The 20,614-nt window shown below is 37.0% G+C and overlaps 2 protein-coding genes across 2 annotated transcripts; one reads left to right on the top strand and one right to left on the bottom strand.

Moving 5' to 3' along the window:
• Positions 1–326: 326 nt before the first annotated feature.
• On the top strand, positions 327–1,646 carry LOC113288435 (clumping factor A-like). The gene is made up of 2 exons (XM_026537473.1): positions 327–1,048; positions 1,230–1,646. Exons 1-2 carry the CDS (start codon positions 413–415, stop codon positions 1,476–1,478), a joined length of 885 nt encoding a protein of 294 aa, XP_026393258.1. The 5' UTR covers positions 327–412; the 3' UTR covers positions 1,479–1,646.
• An 894-nt stretch (positions 1,647–2,540) lies between these two features.
• Positions 2,541–19,393, bottom strand: LOC113288434 (ABC transporter C family member 2-like). Its single transcript, XM_026537472.1, has 29 exons — positions 19,220–19,393; positions 18,538–18,948; positions 18,096–18,274; positions 17,547–17,586; positions 16,948–17,104; positions 16,434–16,548; positions 16,265–16,345; positions 16,078–16,102; positions 15,847–15,903; positions 15,249–15,314; positions 14,458–14,532; positions 14,129–14,236; positions 13,408–13,542; positions 12,412–12,518; positions 12,231–12,324; positions 11,824–11,991; positions 11,301–11,441; positions 10,767–10,973; positions 10,506–10,604; positions 10,210–10,362; positions 9,225–9,604; positions 8,430–8,610; positions 7,757–8,080; positions 6,577–7,333; positions 6,259–6,380; positions 5,819–6,064; positions 4,415–4,829; positions 3,419–3,518; positions 2,541–2,822 (listed from the first exon to the last, which is right to left on the bottom strand). Exons 2-28 carry the CDS (start codon positions 18,868–18,870, stop codon positions 3,427–3,429), a joined length of 4,857 nt encoding a protein of 1,618 aa, XP_026393257.1. The 5' UTR covers positions 18,871–18,948; positions 19,220–19,393; the 3' UTR covers positions 2,541–2,822; positions 3,419–3,426.
• Positions 19,394–20,614: the final 1,221 nt, after the last annotated feature.

Raw genomic sequence — 20,614 nt, 5'->3', positions numbered from 1 at the left:
GTAAGACTTCCATTATGAAATCAATATCAGGTGAATGTCACATGGGTCGAAATTTAAAACTGTGGCCTCAATTCATCCACATCAGCAACATCGAATCGTAACTTCACTGTCTGAATCCCACGTCGGATTCCAGAATCAACAACCACAATATCACTTCTGAGGCTTACAAGCAAAGTCAAATGCTAAATTCCCAGTTTTATCCTTAACCTTCATGCCACGTGGGTTATGTCCAAGATATTTTTCCAAAACTGAGTCTCAAATGACCTTTTTGCCCTTCGACTGAGACAAGGACTGATTTTTTTTTTAAGAAGAAAAAAAGAATCAACAAATAAAGGATTTTTCTTTTCAGTTTCTTCTTTTTTCTTCTTTCAAAGAGTAAAGTAAGTAAGAGGATAATTTAGAGAAGAGAGAAATGATGAAGGAATGTGAATTATGTGAAGCACCAGCGAGGATGTATTGTGAATCAGATCAAGCAAGTTTGTGTTGGGATTGTGATGAGAAAGTTCATTGTGCTAATTTCTTAGTAGCTAGACATACAAGAGTTTTACTTTGTCATTCATGTCAAACGCCAACGCCATGGAAAGCATCAGGATCTAAACTTGGACATACGATTTCAGTTTGTGAAAGATGTGTTAAGAGATGTGATAAAAGTAATGGAAATGATGAGGATGATGAAGAGAGTCGTAAAGAAGATAGCGATGATGATGATGATGATGATCAATTTCACGATGCAGATGAAAACGATGATGAGGAAACCGATGAAGATGAGATTGATGAAACTGATGATGATGATGATGATGATGATGATGAAGATGCAGATAATCAAGTGGTTCCATGGTCATCTACACCGCCTCCACCACCGATTCCTAGCTGTTCTTCTAGTAATAGTGATGAATCTTCATCTAGTAGTAGACTAGTTTGTATTGAAAGAGATTTTAGTAGCAGCACTAGTACTGTTGGTGGTGATAAAAGGAATACTGCAGCAGGAGCAACAGTTTCTTTACCTTTGAAGAGGATGCGTGAGAACTTAGATCTCAGTTTTCATCAGGTACTTCTTCTTTTCCTATTTAATCTTCAGATCTCTTAAACTGTGTTCGATTATTGCTTCGAATCTTTTTTCCCCAAATTTTACATAGTTTGTTTTCTAAATTTAGATCTGTAAAATGAAATTGAATTTTGACTTTAATTTGTAACAGCAATTCTGATTTCTGATTGTTTTTTTATTCTAGGATGATGAGATTGGTTGTTCACCTTCACCATCAGCAGCAATGGAAGTAGAAGAAGAAGTTGCAACATCTGTAATTTCTTTCAGACCTTTGAAAGATAGAAAAGTAGCCTTAACAACTTCAAATTCAACAACTCTTATCGGTTCTCTGAAAAGATTTGAACAGAAAATTGTTTCCAGTAAAGAAATTGAAGAATCTTCAGAATCAATACTTGCTATTTGCAAATTAAGTAAAGATCCAACAGCTATCTGATTTTCCTTGATGCAATTATAACAGTGGAAAATTATTGGGAGATAATTATTATTTTTTTATTTTTTTTTTGATCCATTTAATTGTTAATTGATGTTCCTAACTAGTGTATTATTATTAACCTGTACTATTAAATTGAAATGGATCTTTTATTTTTCTTCTTACAAAAAATTGTGGTGGTCGAATTCAAAGTACCAAATTCGGATATGTGGATATAAATGTTTCTCTGAAAGTCTGAATATCAAATCTTCTTCTTTTGCTTTTATATGGATGCAAATCCATCTGTCAATATCACTTTCAAATGTGAGTCTTTTCAGTTTTCCAGAAGATTTTTTTTTTTTTTTTTTTTTCAATTCATCGTAACAGACATTAGAATGGGCAGATTTAACAGAGTAGACCAGGCAGCTTTACCTTAATTTCTACCAATTCTATGAAAGCATTCATTCATACATAGCTTAAAATGATTGAATATATGGTGTGAAATCCTACTACACACCATTCAGCTCTAAAAACGGATAAATCAGACAAGATATCAGCAGCCGTCTGACAGATACACTGCACCTTGAAAGACTTTGGAAGATAATAAGTTAGTCTAGAAGCTTCATTACCCTTAAAGATAGGGTTCAATTCAGGAGAGATTGCACCAAGATTATGGGCAGTAAAATGTAGAATTTCTTGGAAGTCCCCCATACTCCCCACTTTTGTGACCAGGAATTACGGAAGGCTGGACTGGGGGAGTGTTACTAGGAAGTGGGATAGGATGGGGGATGTTGTGAGGATGCCGAAAATACGATTCCATCAAGTTTCGTGTGAGAATCATTTCTTGTTTATAACTAACAAGACGTCACGTAAATAGTGCACACAGGATTCCATGCTACCAACCTCATGGATCCACTTGATAATTTTTTCCATTATTAGGTGAGGGGGGATTATACGGTGTACCACTAATGTCAAGAAACCAAGCTAAATTCGGATCCATTTCGGGAAGAAAAAAAAAGGTATGGGAGAGATATTTTTCCAAGCAAACATGAGTTGTTTTGGGTTAACGTCAATAAAGTTTACTTCAGGGCATGGTGACCAAATTGATTCAAATTTGATTCCTTGCTGTATCGATACATAAGTAGTTTCACACTTATACCCTGTACTGTTTTGTACGTTTCAGCCTACAAAATTTAATTACAAGCAAACCTCACCATAATTTGAACCAGAAAAGATTTCAGATTCAGTTAAGAGTTTACGATCTTGAGTTCCATGGTGAACATTGTATGTTTAGTCAACTATGCTGCATTTGGGGACTCAAGGATGACGCCATTGAACCTTGTGATCTCGAAAAAAAAAAATCAGTACCTGGAGAAAAAAAGAGAAACAAACATATCATTACCAAGGCTGAGCAATAGATACATATTTGCATTCTAATTATGTAAAATTATTGGTAGCATGTACTACCAAAATAAAACCTGATTATTTTTCTTACGACAAAAAGAATTTATCAAATTTGCTGATCATTGTACCTCTCAGACTTGTTTGTTTCAACAAAGTAAAAGATGAACTGAATTTCAAGTTGTTGGACAATAAGTTTTAGTTTAACCTAGGATCATTAGTGGGTCAAACGGGTGAGACCAGCCCAAATCTCCACAAAAATGCCCTTTCAAGTTTAGCTCACGGCAAATTTGATCATAAGCTTACTCGGAATAATTATGAATAAAGATTTAAGCAACGGCGTTTCAACTTGCAACAGGCATACAAATAGTTTCCACAGGTGACAAAGAACCGTGACATTATAGTAAAGCTAGTTGTTTGTTTTTAAGACAGTTATGTAACATGCAAGTGTTCTTCATTTGGACATTTCAAACTCTTGTTTCAATGCTTATAGACAGCTCAGATTGAATCCTTAGACGTGACGTAAAGTTCAGTTACTAGAGTGATGGCAACATAAAAATTACCTTACTAATTACATCTCAACATGGTCCCAATTAATCTGTCTGTCCTCAAACTCGGAATGTTGAAGCTTGTTACGGCCCAACTTGCTCATCGTCGAAAGACCTGAAAGTTAGCGATTAAAAATCATTATGCTCTGATTGGTATCTACCAAATACTTCGATGCAAAAAAGTGAAATCTTAAACAAGCCTGTTTCCTCTCATACAGAAATGGCATGTGAGATGCGATATATCATGCTATGGCACTCCCATATCTTATGAACATGCTAGGTTTGACAGTGCAGACAAATTAGTTAACCACCACAAGCTATCGTTAGTTCAAGAAGTATCAAGGTGGAATACTTCCCTAGTTTCATGTTCTGTTTTACAGCACCCAACCTGTGCTTATGCCAAAAAGATTTTGATTTAAGATCAAGAGTTCACCAATGTTCAGATAATATATATGTTATTCACATGGTAATGCAAATGCAATAACTTACAGTTGAAGTGCAACTTTTACAGTGTATGATAAACAAAGTCGTCAGTGTGATAAAATGATGAACCCTCAAAAAGCCGTTTTATTTGTAGACTAAGGGTGAGTATGTATGTGTGAGAGATTTGATATACAGACTATGGGATCTTTGGTAGAACATTTTATTTTTAGAGAACTTTCAGGAAGACCAGAACTAATGGACTGAAATGCAACTTTTACAGGGTATGATAAACAACGTCGCCAGTATGATGAAATTATGAACCCTCAAAAGCCGTATTGTTTGATAGACTAAGGGTGAGTGTGCATGTGTGAGAGATTTGATTTACAGATTATGGGATCTTAGATAGAACATTTTATTTTTAGGGAACTTTCAGGAAGACCAAAACTAGTGGACTGGCAACAGTGATGGCCAGGCAGATGCATTCTATCTGACGGCTAATCTTAAGTCGTATTGATGCCCATTACAGTTAGTTTTAATAATGAAGTAGAAATAATTAGGAACGAATGTTGCATAGGAGTATGGACGTACCTTCAACCATTTTATAAAGAGCTGACCACCATCTATCTCTAGGAACCTGGTATTGATCTAGCGTCTCTTCAATAGCTTTATCATGCTTTCCTTCCAAAACTCCTTGCAGAGTGATGACAGCATCCTTCGTTCTCTTGAGGATATTGTTATCGTCTTCGATTTCCAAGTTTTGAAGATCATTGTGTGAAGAGCTGAGGCTAACTCCAAGAGCAAATTGGGCAGCAGCAGTCCAGCGCGAAGAAGCCAACCATCTTCTATGCCCATCTTGCCGTCTGGACTCTTCTTTTCCTATTCTACTACCAGTGACCAAGCTACGTAAGTATTCCGCATTTGCAGCACCTGTACTTTGGACCATCTTAGAGAAAGAGCTCCCTTCATTTGACAGAAGTTCCTCCGGGGTATCAAACTCTGAAACCTGGTCAAAAAAAGATTCTTAAAATATATGAGAACTGTACACGAAGTACGACATTGGTCTGTGGTTCGGGATGACAACTGTAAAAACACGTTCAATTCATCGGAGGACAAAAAAGTAAAGAGTAGTCGGATCAACGAGCAAGGAAGCTTATGGGTTATACTGATAATATCTGATCAATCTATATTCTTCTACATGTCAGCAAGATAAACTGGTGAATTATAGACTTTTTTTAATATACAGATCAACAGGTATATCCGACTCCATGTTTAGTATGTTACTGCAAATGTGGGACCACCTGTGAAGGATCCAAGGGTTGAACTTGAGAGAGTGCCGTAAAAGAACACCAGCAAAAAATAATTAGTATTACTGAGTTTTGTGCTTCGGTTGCGTATGGTGCTGTCTAGGGTTGTAAAGGTATTACTGTGTTTGAGTTATGGCTTGTCCTGTTTGTTTTGTGTGGTTGAAATGGCTATAATTCTTTCTTCCACCAATGCAGTATTAGTTTGTGCTTTCAAAACACGCCTTTCAATAAAGTTTTAACCTTGTTCAGGGGAAGAAAAAAATCTCTACGGAGCATGACACCAACAATACAAAGATCTTGGCTGAAAGTACCCCGCTGAAAAATCTGAGCCCGCCAAAGGTGAACAATGTAGAAAAGCTACATTGATTTTTCAACTAACTTCTGATGAGCCAGATATTCAGATGAAAAATGATTTATGCGGAGGATAATTACCATGGTGGGGACGGTGTCCTCAACATATTAGCTCTTGGATCAACCCATGTGGTTCCCTGATGAGCAAATGTCTAGGCTAAAGCAGGTCTATATTTATACCCACTGGTAATTTGGGATAATCTTCTCCATGAATAATTTCCAATATGAGTCCTAACTATAGAGTAAGACAGATGTTCTAGTCTCGACCTTAGATTCAATCTTAAATGTCTAGCTAGTAGGCAATATGAGCAAGCAACATACTACAGAAAATATATACCTGGCCAGCATCGAGGAGGAGAACACGATCGCAGTCAATTATGGTATTAAGTCGGTGAGCAATAATGAGCATGGTACATGATTTAAATTCTTCTCTAATAGTTTTCTGGATAAGAGCATCAGTTCTAACATCTACAGCTGCTGTTGCTTCATCAAGAACAAGTATTTTTGATCTCCGTAAAAGAGCACGAGCAAGACTCAAAAGTTGCCTTTGTCCTACACTGAAATTCTCTCCCGATTCTGTAACCTATACAAAGAGAAAAGTAAATTTGTATTTCAAGTTAAACTTTTTCCATAGATACTGAATATTTATTTAATGGATATTAATTAATACTTAATAATTTCTAAATGAAAATTACAGTCTTACAGAAGATATCCGTGGTGAACAATCAAATTACCGAACAATTTACATTTAATCTTTAAGGACGTTTGCGCATTTACCTCAGCATCAAGACCCAAAGAGTTTCTTCTGATGACATCCTTCAGATGTGCTCTCTCTAAAGCCTCCCAAAGGTCAGCATCATTGTGCTCACTAAAAGGATCAAGATTAAACCGGACAGTTCCTGGATGTTATAAAGAAAGTGATCAGATGAACAAAGCCAACTTTGAGAATGAAAAAGGGTCACCGCGTGACTATAACCTATACTTGTATGGCCCCTTCAACAGAAATGGATCCCTAATTGGATGTCTGGCATGCATTTCTAACTAACTCATGCATTCCCAGCTTTAGAATAAATACCAACTCCAGGAACTGCATACCTGAGAAGAGAACTGGTGACTGTGGAATAATTCCGAGTACTTTACGTAGATCAGTCAGACCAATCTTTGCAACATCATAATCGTCAATCAAGATTCTTCCTCTTTCCAGTTCTACTATTCGAAATAAAGCGTTGAGCATACTAGATTTCCCAGCACCAGTTCTTCCAACTATTCCAACCTTCTCGCTAGGAGAGATTGTGAAAGACAAGCCATGCAGGACGGGAGGAAGTTCAGGCCTGTACCTTAAGACAACATCTTCAAACTTGATCGATCCTGATGAAGGCCATCCTGGAGGGGGTCGGTTATTCTCAATAACAGCCGGAGCCTCTGAAGGTAAATCTACATATGTGCCTATCCTTTCAACAGCATTTAAACTGTTCTCAGCCAGACTTCCTAATCTAAGAACACCTGTTAACAGGTTTGTTATATTTAAGGCGTAACTAAGAAGCAGACCCATTGAAGATGCAAATGCCACTTGGTCCACCGCTCGCTCATTTTGCATGACGGCAAAAGTTGCTGTTAGCCAAATCATAATGCCTCCTAGGGTTTCCAAACGGATAGCAAGCCAGCGGTTAGCGCTGATGTTCACAAGGGTGTATCTGATATTATTGTCCATTGATTTCCCATTAATATTAGACATCCGGTCATAGGCTTGGTACGCACGAATGGTTGATAGACCATTTAATGCTTCTCCAAATTGAGCATAAACAGGAGATCTTGATATGGAATCTAACCGTTTTACTTCACGTGCTGTGCTCTGCAAAGACCAAAATGGTACTCCTTATGTTCAAAAAGTAATAAATAGGAAAAGAGGAAAGAACAGAACAGATAAGAAAAAGAATCACTGACAACCAAAGTACTGTACTAAATATTCATTTTCAACTGATCCTGGAACACATTAAAATGGGATCAAATAGGTTACTTGAGTTTTAAAAGTGATCTGATTTTTGGAGGATGATCCCAATACCCCATCATGGAGAACATCCTCGCCAACATTTTCTTGTAAGAATGAGTAATGACAGTAATAAAATACTGTCAAATGTACTTTTTTGGCTGTAATATATCCAGAATTTTTTCCAAGTAAAACTAACCATTCACCAAAAAGGTGGTTAATGAGATCAACTAACAACATGTAAGGATATTTCTTATCAAATCAGCATTATTTGAAAAGTATGTATACCTGATAATATAGATAAGCTGAATAAAACACGATCAGGAGTGGCATTATGGCCCACAAGGATATGGTGCTCACGATGCCTATCAGCACAAACGTAGAAATGAGCTGAAATGTTTGGCCGAAAAACATATTCACATACACAGCAACATTGCGATCTATGTCACCCAGATCCTTCGCGAATCTATTGATTACTCGCCCAATTGGATTAGTGTGAAAAAATAACATTGGAGCTCGTAGTATAGAGTGTAGCATTGCATCATGCAGCTTTTTGGCAGCGTAAAGACTAGATATGATCAACCAATAAGATTGTAACAAGCTGATTAAGACCTGAAAGATAGCAAAAAAGTTTATGCAAAGGGCTTCTAAGTAGCTGGTAATCACAGTATCACACAACAGAACTACTAATAAGGGAAAACCGTGAAAAACAACAAATTGGCTTATACAGGACTGAAACATTGAAGGCAAAATATCTGAAAATCAAACATCCTGAATCCGGTGAAATAAACAAATGCCAAAATGAACCATCTATTGCCAACAGTTACATTTTCCTCTCTTACAATATCTAAGGTTCTCAATTTTGACGGCATTCTTAAGTAAATTATCAGAACTCAGAAGATAATGAATAAAAAAGCGAACGGATTAAAGTTAGCAGTCACATCTACTTGTGCATTTTTACCTGACCAAAAGATAGCAAAGCATACACCAGATTGTAGAAACCTGGACCATGGGTTTTGGGGGTGCTCTGGTCAGTCCATGCACTTAACCACGTGCTACTCATAATTCGGAGAACTTCAGTTGATATATAGCAGGTAAATAGTATAACAACAACCCATAAGCCTCCCATCGCGTTCTTATACCTGCAAAAAGGTTTACGACATCATCATACATAATCCAGTGAAGAATTATTCGAACATGTACAATTGCAGCCATAGCCAAAACCGTAAATCTCATTCATTAACAACCCTTCGGCCACTGTATAGTAGTAGGCGTCGCCTTATTAGAGATTATTTTAAACTCCTCCTGGATGGACTACATACCACAGCCACTGTATGGTAGTAGGCAGCGCCTTACTAGAGATTATTTAAACTCCTTCTGGATGGATTAGATACCAAAGAGATTTATTATAGAACCGTTCACAGGCAAATATGCATAGGAAGGTTGTGATGTACTGAGCCCCCTAAATTCTGTTATCAAAGACGCCTTTGCTAGAAGAAGGTTCCATACTGACAAAAGAAAAGGAAACAATATGATGCAAGTCTACCATATAAGGAAGATGTTTCCAGAATCTACTTTTCTGTGGACAAATCTAATACATGTGCCTCCTGATAAGTTTGAAGTTCCTTGTAATACGTTCCATAAGTAAAAGGATAAACACAACCAAATGAATGAAAAAAATCACCAAAGTTGTGTATGTATCCTGCTGTGCATGGAATTTGTTTTAGCATGAAATGTGGATGGACATAACCTTTACCTCATCAAAACATTCCAGCTGACAACACCTGTTTCTCGTTCCTCCTGCTTGACAAGAACGGTCTTGCCTTTTTCCCCTTTAGTTGTTTGACTATCACTCTTTAGCATCCCATTCACCTCACCATTGGTTGGAGGACCCTTCTCCTCAGGTTTCTCAAGGTCTTTCTTTTCTTCTACATGCTCCTCCAACTTGCCCGCATTTTCCATTAGGCTTTGGAACAATACCCCATTATTTGATAGTTCCTCAAATGTTCCTTCCTCTTTCACCATACCATCGTGAATTAGTAGAATTCTGTCCACCTGGGGTAGAAAATGAAGTTGGTTTGTGACCAGCACCCTGGTTCTGCCTTGCAATTCTTCTTTGATACATTTATCAAAAACCTGAAAATTAGTGATAATTTAGTTCCAAACAAAAACTCTTTGAAATAAAGTGAAATGATTAACCTGAAGGGGGGAGGAAGTTTGCATATATATTATTACATTTGATTTCTAGACAACATCAGATGCATTTTTCTAGTTTTCTTTTTTTTTTTTTTTTTGTTACTCTGAAAGGCGCATGTTGATATTTATTTTTGACTATTTTTTTACTTTTATGTCAATAAAAATTAACACATTCCATGAGTTCTTTCTGCAAGAAGAAAGAAAAAGAGACAATGTGTGGACCTAACCAAACATTTCCGGAAACTGAAACATATGACCTTCACTCAGTGTTGTGATATTTGTTTTCCAGTAACAGCTAATATTACTACAAAAAAATAGAACGGCAGGATCCAACTAATTGTGTCTCAAACAACCTAGATGTATGACCATCAAAAGAAATTGCGTTAAAAAAACATTTGGATGTAAGCGGACCACAGACACTTTATTGATCACATAAACCCTTGTAAAAATAATATAAATTACTAAATTAGACAACGACAAGAAGAGTCTAATCGTTTTTCTGATCAACAACCCAAAAATATTATTGTATCAAAAGATGTGGTTACCTGGCGACCAACATGAGCATCTAGAGCACTTAGAGGGTCATCAAATATGTAAACATCAGAATTAGAGTACACTGCCCTAGCCATGGAAACTCTTTGCTTTTGCCCACCACTAATATTCACACCTCTTTCTCCAATCTCTGTGAGGTCACCACCCTGAGAAAATAAAGTGTGTGAGACAACAAGGATTGCAGACCACAAAATAGAAGAATAAGGTGTAGAGGAGCATTATATATGTCAGGACAGGCAGCACGGACAAGATACATCACAAAAACATTATCCCATGACATAATACTCACAGGAAGTACTTCAAGGTCGTGTTGCAATGCAGCCACACTTATTGCTTTCGCATAGCGTGCAGATATGAACGGAGAGCCAAATAATATGTTGTCTCGTACCTGGTAAACATGGTTTTTGAGTTATCAAAAGGAATTGGCCATATATGTTGCTGGGACCCAAGAAAGCAAGAAGAAGATCAAGTACAATCAATAGATATATAGCTAGTTTTATCCCCCTTCAAATCAAATCAAGAAGACGGACATAAGAAGACTCCAACTCACTGTTGCATTGTAGATCCACGAAACCTGTGGAACATAAGCAACGGTTCCTCGAACAACAACCTCAGCATCTACATCAGCAGCTGGAGGTAGTTCCCCAAGCATAGCCGATATCAATGACGTTTTCCCTTCACCGGTACTGCCAACAACAGCCACCAGGCAACCAACAGGTATCTCTAAATTGATATTTGATAATGTGGGCTTCTCTGCCTGAAAGGAAAATACAGGTACAAACATAGCTAAACCATAAGAATGCAGACATGGGAACATGAATAAGATCAAGATTTTCAGCAATTAATTACGTTAGAGGATAATTGACTACAAACTATTTTGCATCGACGCTCAAGCATTTGACTAAATTAACAAGGTCTGAAATACAGTGCGATATTAATCATCAGGTGCACACCTCTGCCCTCAATTAGTGGAGGATTCAAATGAAGCAATCATTCTAGCTTCTAAAACTTAATTGTGACCGATAAAGCATATTTACCGCAATATAAGTAACTCAACAAAGAGAAATGAACTTGAAAGCCAAACCTTTGAATCCCAAGAAAAGTTGCCATTCTTGATCGATATAGCTGGAAGACTTGGCTCAGGTGGTGGGTTGGGCAAAAGAAGTCTCTCTTCAGCTAAAAATAACTCCTCAAGACGTTTCAGCGAAACATTTGCATTTACAACCTGTCAAACATATTTGAACCAGTATTGGGTTTTTAACTATACATTAAATCACAATGACAGATAACACATCCTTCACAGCAATAATTATGGCAAAGAGTATCCAACTAACGTATATTAAAACATGGCACAAACTGTAATACATTTCTATATGGACTCTGAGATTTAACTATCCGGTACTAAAGAAAATGATGTCAATTAGTAAGCAATCCTATTTAGCTTTTTACTATGGAGAGTCCTTTTCTCCAATAAATTCAAAATAAACAAGACCTGAAAATATTACTAACAACCTCAAAAGTGTGGCAGCCACAGCTCTAGTCCAATATAAAAAGATACACATATAAAAGAAAAATAACAATACAAAGATAAAGATAAGAGGCGGCACCTGAGTAATCAAATTAGGAAGCATGAATAAAGGGAATCTTAACACTGCAAACAGCGAAAGTGATGTAAATGCCCTCGCAGGTGTTAAATCCCCACCAAGCAAAGTGAACATCCCAAATGAAATCACCGTAACCACAACCGGGATGCTGTTCAAGATGAACACATTACACTGCAAGAAAGAAATAATAAGAGGCCAAATGGATGCGATAACGAAGACCTACACAAATGGAAGAAAAGCCTATTTATGTTGTCCCTATATAGCTATTTGTATGAAAGATAACAAAGGTCAAACCAGCAGAAGCTGCTTTATTATTACTAAGTATGATCCTTATGCATATCACTTCATATCCGAAATGGAAATCAATTAATGTTGCCATCAGCTAGGCATGACCAGTTATTTTACCCTACCGCTGATAGTAGTTGAGCTTTCCGGAACCACGAGAGCTCATCATCACGGACACCTTGAATTTTAGATTGGAAGCTCCCCTCCCATGCATAGCATCTATTTACAAATTCGTATAAATAGTCAGAATGATAACTCCCAAAATCTTAATTAGTATTGAAGAGTAACAGTTATCAAAGATCATACTTGACAGTATCCATTGCAGCCAAAATTTCACTCATAAAACCGATCCTCTTGTCAGTGCGTTGGAGACCCTCCTTAGACAACTTCTGCATTTTGCTTATCACAAAGGTCTGTTCCCCAGAAAAGATCAAAAGTTAGTAAATAATACCGACAAAAATAGTAAGCAAATAGTTTACACCCAAAGGCAACTCCGACCGTTAATTAAGCAAATTAAACATGTATCAAACTCAAACCGTTAATTATCCTAAATGAATTCTGGTTATAAAACATGTATCAACTCATTACCCTATAAGTAGTTGCAGCGAAAGCTTTCTCTTCAACCAGACATTTAAATTTATCTCACAGAATAATATTCCAAAGTTTTACATGTGGCACATTTTTTATTAGGTACCGGTTACCCTAAGGCTGTTTAAAGAGATGTCTAGAACCTAAGGTCCAGTGAGCCACATGAAAAAACTTAAAATAGAAATCAATCAAATAAATTCTCAATTCTCGTAATAAGCTAAACTGCATTTTCAGATCTCCAACACTCCTAGATATTATTCACATGACAAAAATCTACAATGTGACACAAATTCCCTCCAATTCTAATCATTTGTAAATTCACACTCTCGCACCTACAAACAATATCAGGAAATTACTATTGAAGCTTCTCCCTAATTGCTTGGCTTATTTAAACAACTAACCTGTCTCGCTTTGAGAAATATCAAATTCATGCTAATGATACAATATTCTTATACATGTGGCACACATATCGGACATAAATTATTCCTTCTGCATACAGTATATGTTAGTTCAAAATCTTCCTCTCTGACCACTAGACAAAAGGAATAACTATTAGTTCTCCGCCATGTTAATGATATCACGCTCAAGAATATCACATATGCCAAACACTACTTTTGTTCTGCTGAAGTGTATCCACATGATAGCTTCAACATTTTAATATAAAGGAGTGTGTGGGAGAGAGAGACGGAGAGAGACAGACAGAGAGAGACATACCTGTAGAGGAAACAACAAGACTAGCATGAAGGAACCTAACAGCGAAGCAACACCAAGTTCACTGTACAGAAGAACAATGGAGATGATGATGCGGAATGGCGCAGACCATAAACTATGTAGCTGTTGACATATTTGCTGAAAGAAGAAAAACAGTTCATTAGTGTTCATGCCTACCGTCAGATACAGGTGTTGGAATCTTGGACTTAAATTGAGTTTGCTGTTGCCCAAGAGATATAAATTGATAATGTTAATATACATTCATAAGATTTAGCTTCTCAACCACTATCAGAGATGAATATTACAGTATTAAAATATCCAAATAGATCTAACATGATGTTCTCATACTTCAGGATAAGTGTAATCACTATACAATATCAAATACCCAAATAGAGATCATTTTGCCTATAACATTATCTGAATTTACGAGTATGCAAACAGCACTAGCAACAACATGAAACAGTACCTAAATGACATACGTTAGAAGAAGATATTTATTCTAATATTGCACCCATCATTTTGATGCCCCAGCCACAATAGATCTGACAATCTGAATCAAAACTTGGGGATCGAGGGGATAAATGTGGATGCAATGGTCACATCAGACTAGATAAAGAATTCCTGAGGTGTGTCGAATGACATTTCCTTATCATATGCTTGATGTGTGTGTGTGTGTGTGTGTGTGAGAGAGAGAGAGAGAGAGAGAGAGAGAGAGAGAGTCTGCCTGAAGAGCTTCAGCATCTGTTGTCATCAAGTTGGTTATTTTTCCAGAAGGGAATTTCCTTCGCCCATCATGTGTTAATCTTAGTGACTTGCGAAACACGGCAGCAACCTGAAATTAAAGAGATACAAAATTAGATGTATACATACTGCCAGACCAACACCTATACATTACCCTGACATTTGAAGAATGCAGAGTCAAACATGATTAATCATGGTTTTCAGGCTTTATTTTGTATTGCCTAATCGAGAAACGAAACATTCTGCAGTTATAATAATTAAAAAAAAAAAAACTGTATGAAAGAGTGTCGATTAAAATTTCAGTCATCGTACCAATGTTGCTCTTAGGCGATAACCCACACGCATTACGTTCTGGAAATATTGAGCTTCAGAAAGCACCCCTAGGGCCTGTAGAATACAAGGGTCAAGTTTAAAAAAAAAACTTGAATATGCAACTTTAAGTGCAATTAATAAATATACTTTGACAGTATCGAATAAGCTTCAAAACATTCATTGGCTTCAAGAGATGTTTTAGCCATGATGTGGAAAGAAAAGATGACATAATAACCGAGTAGATAACAGTGGAGCCTTGCAGCACAAACACTTACTATCTTCAACATCTTACTTTAATTCAGGTTCAGAAATTATCATATTCACATGTATAAAAGAGGTTAATAAAAGTGAGGTTACCACAAAACAAGTGGACCAATATCCTACACAATCTACTTACTAGGTTATGAAGCTTCACTGATGAAAATTCAATTTGACAACCTCCCCTATGTTATTTACCAACAGAGTCTCTTTCAAATCCCCTAGACAATTCCATATATTTTCTACCAATGGAAGTAACAGCTAAAGGAAACAAGAGTCTCTAGCATGAGAACTAGAAGATTTAAAATGAGATAACCAAATAGAAACAGATTTACCCAAATTCACCCACTACTTCACCCGCGTGACAATGCAACAATTAGTATCATGCATACAGGATTCACAAACCCACAAGAACGATAAGCTAAGTAAATCTTGTATATATAAAAATCCTTGTATAGCATGTTCTATTTTGAGAAATAGAAATTGAATCAGACTTAGGAAAAAAATAAAGATATGCAAGTAATGATCTGTACCACTCCGAGAAAGATTGAGAAGGCATAGATGTAACCAATCCTAGCTGGCTCCCCTTTTTGCATAGACTGTGGATAATTGTAACAAATGAATAACGACCTTCTAAGAAAACATTAATTTATCAAATCAGAAGTAGTGAATTAAAATCCTTCTCTCAGATAGTTATGTAGCACGAAAAAGGTAAGAAGACATGAATTTGCTTTGCTGTAGCTTGCTAGCAGAACTCATATACAAATATAGAAATTAAAAGTGTAACTTGAACTTTGCAACTGAGAAGCTGAGTTCTGTAATTCTCTTGTCAGGAATATTTGTAGTGGTAGAAAATCAGTGCTCAGGCTAACTTTCATTTCTTTACAAAACGAAAAGGAAAGGAAAGAGAGAGAAAGAAAGAATTCTATAGTCACTGTTGTAGATGATAGCATGAAGTGTTTTTAACAATCACACTTGTCTATGACAATGACACATGTAGAGTTAAGGGCTCCAGATAAACAGAAAAAAAAATAATCAAGTTTATTGTATATCAACTTTACTACTTTATTATCTGACAGTTAATTAGTTAGTAAACCATACAAATAGAAGGCATTGGCAAGAAAGACTAACCTGTAAGAGGAGACTAAGTATGACAGGCCCCACAAATTGAGAAAGATCATTTCCAATCTAGAGAGTGAATAAGCAGGGATCAGTATGACGCAGTTAGGAGACTAAGATATTTTTTTTTAACCAAATGGACATATCACCAGAGATGAGGGGTGTGGTGTGTGTGTTGTGTGTGTGTGTGTGTGTGTGTGTGTGTGTGTGGGGGGGGGGGGGGGGGGGGGGGGGGCGTTGTACCTTGAAAAAACCTCCCAGCCAAAACCTAGAAAGAAAACAAAAAAGAATGTGATCAGGTTCTGACTACCATAATCATAACAGAGTACATGATAACATGGATAACAGCAGATTAATTTGGAGTAATATTACCCGAGAGGGGTTGACAATGAATCATGGAAACGGTTTTAAACTATGTACCAATTCCTACCTTCCTCCAACACTACTATTTAGAGCTCTCAACAACCATGGCCTGGGTTTTTGAGATTCTTTAAGCCAGCAGCTCTGGAATCTACAAAAGCATCATCAAATGAGATAAACTTCAGATACACAAAATATCACATGAGAACTAATGTTAAGGGAAGTGACATGATGAGTACTTGGCATTCAGTGTCTCAGTCTCGTCCCATGTATCTAATTTCCACACATCCTTCTCAGTTATGGGTCTTCTATAACCTTTCTGCATGAGGGGTGTCATCCATGAGAAGAATATCTCTGCCAGGCGAACAAAAACAGCATCAGATGAGGATAAACAACTGAATTAACTCAATAACTTTTAAAGGGTTGCAACAGTTCGGTAAGGAAGGGAGACATGACAATCTTCCACCAAAGTCGTGTCCTTTTATTTTATAGCCCAAGGGTCCAGTCAAACGGAGTCCAGACAGCAAGGGGTAAGTGCTCATGTATCAGGCAGATTCTCACAGACACGAGCGTGTTGATGATTAGAACATAGATGTGGAGTGTCAAATGTGGTTATATACTGGAAATGCAACAAAATATGCCTTAAATCTGGCTTCACAAAAGCCATTAATAGGATTGCCCCGTGAATCATGTGTGATTCACTTTAAAATACGGAAAATGAAGAAAATAATATTCACTGAACCTGTAACTTACTGGAGATTACGTTGACGTGCCTCTCTGGACAAATCTGCTCTCCGTCAGGAAGAGATTCATACTCTGTGTTATCAACAAACTCTTCCCTTATTGGAGTGTAACCCGGATATGGATCCACATCAGGAATGTAAAAAATTGATAGAACTCCAAACAAGATCTGCAGAAAAATGGTATGCCTAGAATGAAAATGCAGTTCATCTGTTTCTGAAGGATAACCAAAAACTGAAAAAGATCATAAAAATAAAATAAATAACACCTAATAATTTGGGTGAGACCAGTGGCTTCCCTAGATATCAAATAGGTATCAGTTCTCAACCAACTTTCAAAACTAAACAACATTTGATCAGAACCGAAGTTATTTTTATGCCAGCCTACTGTAGGCAAATTCCAAGGCCATGCAAAATTGTATGATATACAACAAGCAAAATAGAGGACAATATGATGTTAAGTCACATCCACTTTAAAATCATCTAGATGAGACGAAGAGAGCAATTTTTGATGCTTTAGATATTCTAGACTATGTTTGCTTTCGCATACCAGTGCTCTCTAAAATAAAAACTGGACAAGCTGAGAAGGATAGCAAAAGCTAGAAAACAAACCTGGCAAACAACTTGACTGGTGTAGATATACAATATAGATCTGCAAGAGAAAATACAAAGTTTGAGAATCCATAGCCCTTTATTACAACCCAGCAAAATGAAGCACATAATAATCCAGCTCCAATATTCTTTTCGCGTATCAATGTCCACAATGGTAGTGACATGGTAACAAGAAAGGATATATCTACGAAATCTTGGACGACCAATTATCATAAGAAATGATAAACATTTCTAGCTGGTTTAAATATAACATGCGATGGATTATGATGCTGCCAAGTGATGAACATGTATCTTTTCTTATGCTGGTTCATAGATGCTTCTGTATATAAATTTACATTCTAATTGGCCGTTAATTACCTCGTCTCAGGTTTCAAATAGTTGAGATCTTCTCAAATAAAATGAAAGAACTCGTACAAAAACCTAAACCAATACAAAGTGTTTTTTGAGAAATAAAGGTAAAGAAATGAAATGAAAAAGATAAGACATCATGGCCAAAACTTACAGGCCACTTTCAAAAAGTTATGAGCAAAATTTGAATGGACAACTTACGGATTGAGGTACGCTTTTACAGAGAGGACAAGATTAAGCATAACAGCATCCGCTACAAGCACATAAATGATTCCGAACCGTACATACCAACGGAATTCGCGGATGTAGATTTTAGTCTCTAGAACAAGCATAACCAGCATTGAGCCCCATGCAAGAGCCTCAATGGCAAGAGAAAACATCTGATACAGGATTGCAGAACAAAGTTAAAATCACATCAGTCACAATATATATTCAAACAGTTTAGCAGAATCAAGTATCTTCTACTAATTATCAGTTAACCGGAAGAGACAATGATATCTAATCCTCCAGCATTCACAGAACTGAAGGATATCGATTTTTTTTCGATTTTTTATACGGCAGTGAATACATGCTCATATCAAAGCACAAAACTATAACCAGGTAGAAGATTCAAGTAAAAACAAATTGAGAAAGTAAAAAGCACCTCATAGGGAGCAAGCCCAGACTGTCCATCAACATTCAAAACTGACATTCCGGTAACCAATCGAAACACCGGCTCCCCAACACAATATGCAGCTAAAACCCCCAAAAAGTAATTGAAGTAATTCGATCTCAACTGAAACCTCTTGACTGTAACATCCTTCACCGTTTTCCATATTCGATAAACACATAAACATATAAGCACGAACTGTGTAAGCGAAATCACCAAAGTATCCATTCCACATGGCGTATAAGCACCAAATGCATTTGTGACAACTTTCGCCCATACACCATTCTCCACAGGCTTACAATACCAAAGCAATGGCTCAAACCCCATCCTTCCTCCACTTCTAAACACCAAATTTTACTTTCCACTCCAATAATCACTCCTCAATCCACACATACCCAGTTATTTCTGCAACATACATATCAATACCTCTCGATTAGAACTCAATCCATTGATAGAGTTACAATCTCAAGAAATCCTCAAAATCATTAAAAAAAAAAACATGAAAATCCACTCAATTAATTCAGTTTTTAATTTCATGAGCAAAAATGGACAAATGATGTGGAAAATCTAAAAATAAACAACTTGTTAACAACTAAAGACAGGTAGATAGTGTGTGTAAAGCTGGAAAGAAACAGTTAAACAAATAGAGAAAGAGGAGGAGGGAGGAGGAGCTTACTCCATGAACGAGCAAGGATTTGGGAAGACGAAGAAGAATTAGATTCAGAGACAGTGTGAGTGAGGGAATATAATAAAGAATCCAAATAATGAAAAAGTTGGGCTGTGGGGGAAGACGAATGAATGGATGGAGAAAAAGTTCGATCTGATCTTTTTGGCCAGTGATTTCTCCCTCCTCCTCCCCGGTCCTCGTGGAAGAAAAAGTGAAAGTGAAGACAAAAAAACTACTCTTAAGGAATTGATCGTCATTGCTGACGTGGTGAACATTAAAGATTCTATTTTCGTAATTATGACTTCGTTATTTAGTACTTTTGTTATTTTTCTAAAAAACATGTTTGACTTTCGACTAGAGAGTCAAAAATTGAAGTTTTATGAGACCAAAATGCTGGGGCAACCGAAACTTTTTTTTTTTGTTTTTTTTTTGTGCCAATTAGGTCATCGTTGATGTCATCACCGGAATATTTTATCCTAACATCGGCAACAGCCAGTTGCGTTCTCGTGTACTGACGGAAGGACACAACACACTCATCTCAATCTCGTGGGTATAGTGTTCATGGGATGGTCATCACTCACGACCAGTGTACACGAGCAAGCTAATTCATGGGTAAGTCGTGAGTTCGCTGGCAGGTTGAATGAGAGGAGTATAGTTTGCATGATCTTATGTAGACGTCATTTCATTTGTCAAGGACAATGTTTTAAGACCGGACCGGACGTCAAACCGATAAAGCCACTGGGTCTGGTTCAATTGGGTTGACCAGTGGTCAAGTATGAACAACTACAAACAAGAAAAAGCCCCCCGAAACATTAGTAGAAAAGAAAGTCAAATCACAATTCCGGCGACTCATAAGAGCAAAAATACGTATGGTTAACATCTGGTGGCAAACACGAATTATCTGAAAATGCACTCGTAGGGTTGCGCCCAATTTCGGATGCATCAGTTAGTAATATCATTGCAAGTACTACTACCATATGGGAGAAAACTTAAAAGAAATATGTATGCCCTGCCTCGAAAGAGTTTCTTACAAGTGAAAACTACTATCAGACCCATTTTGCAGATTTTTCCACTATGAAATCCACGGAAAAAAAACTTCACTGGCGCGCCCATTTTTGGTGAAAAAATTCTTCCCAAACCCATTATTTTCTAAAATCATGTTTCTCTGAGATTTCTTTTTTTTTCATTGAGAGCAAGGAAAGAAAGAGTTTCCCATCCATGTCGTCGTCCATGGCTGCCGCTGTATTGAGAAGAGGAGGAAAAGATTATTAGCTGCTCCATTGATCTCTGTTTCTTGATTTGTTGCAGTAAGATTTCTCAATAACATCCTTTCCATCATTTTTAACTGTTGTTTTTCTTTAGATCGATCTTTGTTTTGTTGGTTTGATGATGTGTGTGTTGATG

This window comes from Papaver somniferum, chromosome 6 (genome assembly GCF_003573695.1).
Source record: "Papaver somniferum cultivar HN1 chromosome 6, ASM357369v1, whole genome shotgun sequence".
Classification (NCBI taxonomy): Eukaryota; Viridiplantae; Streptophyta; class Magnoliopsida; order Ranunculales; family Papaveraceae; genus Papaver; species Papaver somniferum.
This window is presented reverse-complemented; position numbering and strand designations above follow the sequence as displayed.

Bases quoted from the DNA above. Each gene is read 5' to 3' on its own strand.
- LOC113288435 (XM_026537473.1), top strand. From the start codon at position 413: ATGATGAAGGAATGTGAATTATGTGAAGCACCAGCGAGGATGTATTGT. The intron at 1,049-1,229 runs GTACTTCTTCTT...TTTTTATTCTAG, and splicing joins TAGATCTCAGTTTTCATCAG to GATGATGAGATTGGTTGTTC.
- LOC113288434 (XM_026537472.1), bottom strand. From the start codon at position 18,870: ATGGGGTTTGAGCCATTGCTTTGGTATTGTAAGCCTGTGGAGAATGGT. The intron at 17,587-18,095 runs GTAAGTTGTCCA...TTTCTCTTGCAG, and splicing joins GTAAAAGCGTACCTCAATCC to ATCTATATTGTATATCTACA. The intron at 14,237-14,457 runs GTACGATGACTG...CTTTAATTTCAG, and splicing joins ATCGCCTAAGAGCAACATTG to GTTGCTGCCGTGTTTCGCAA.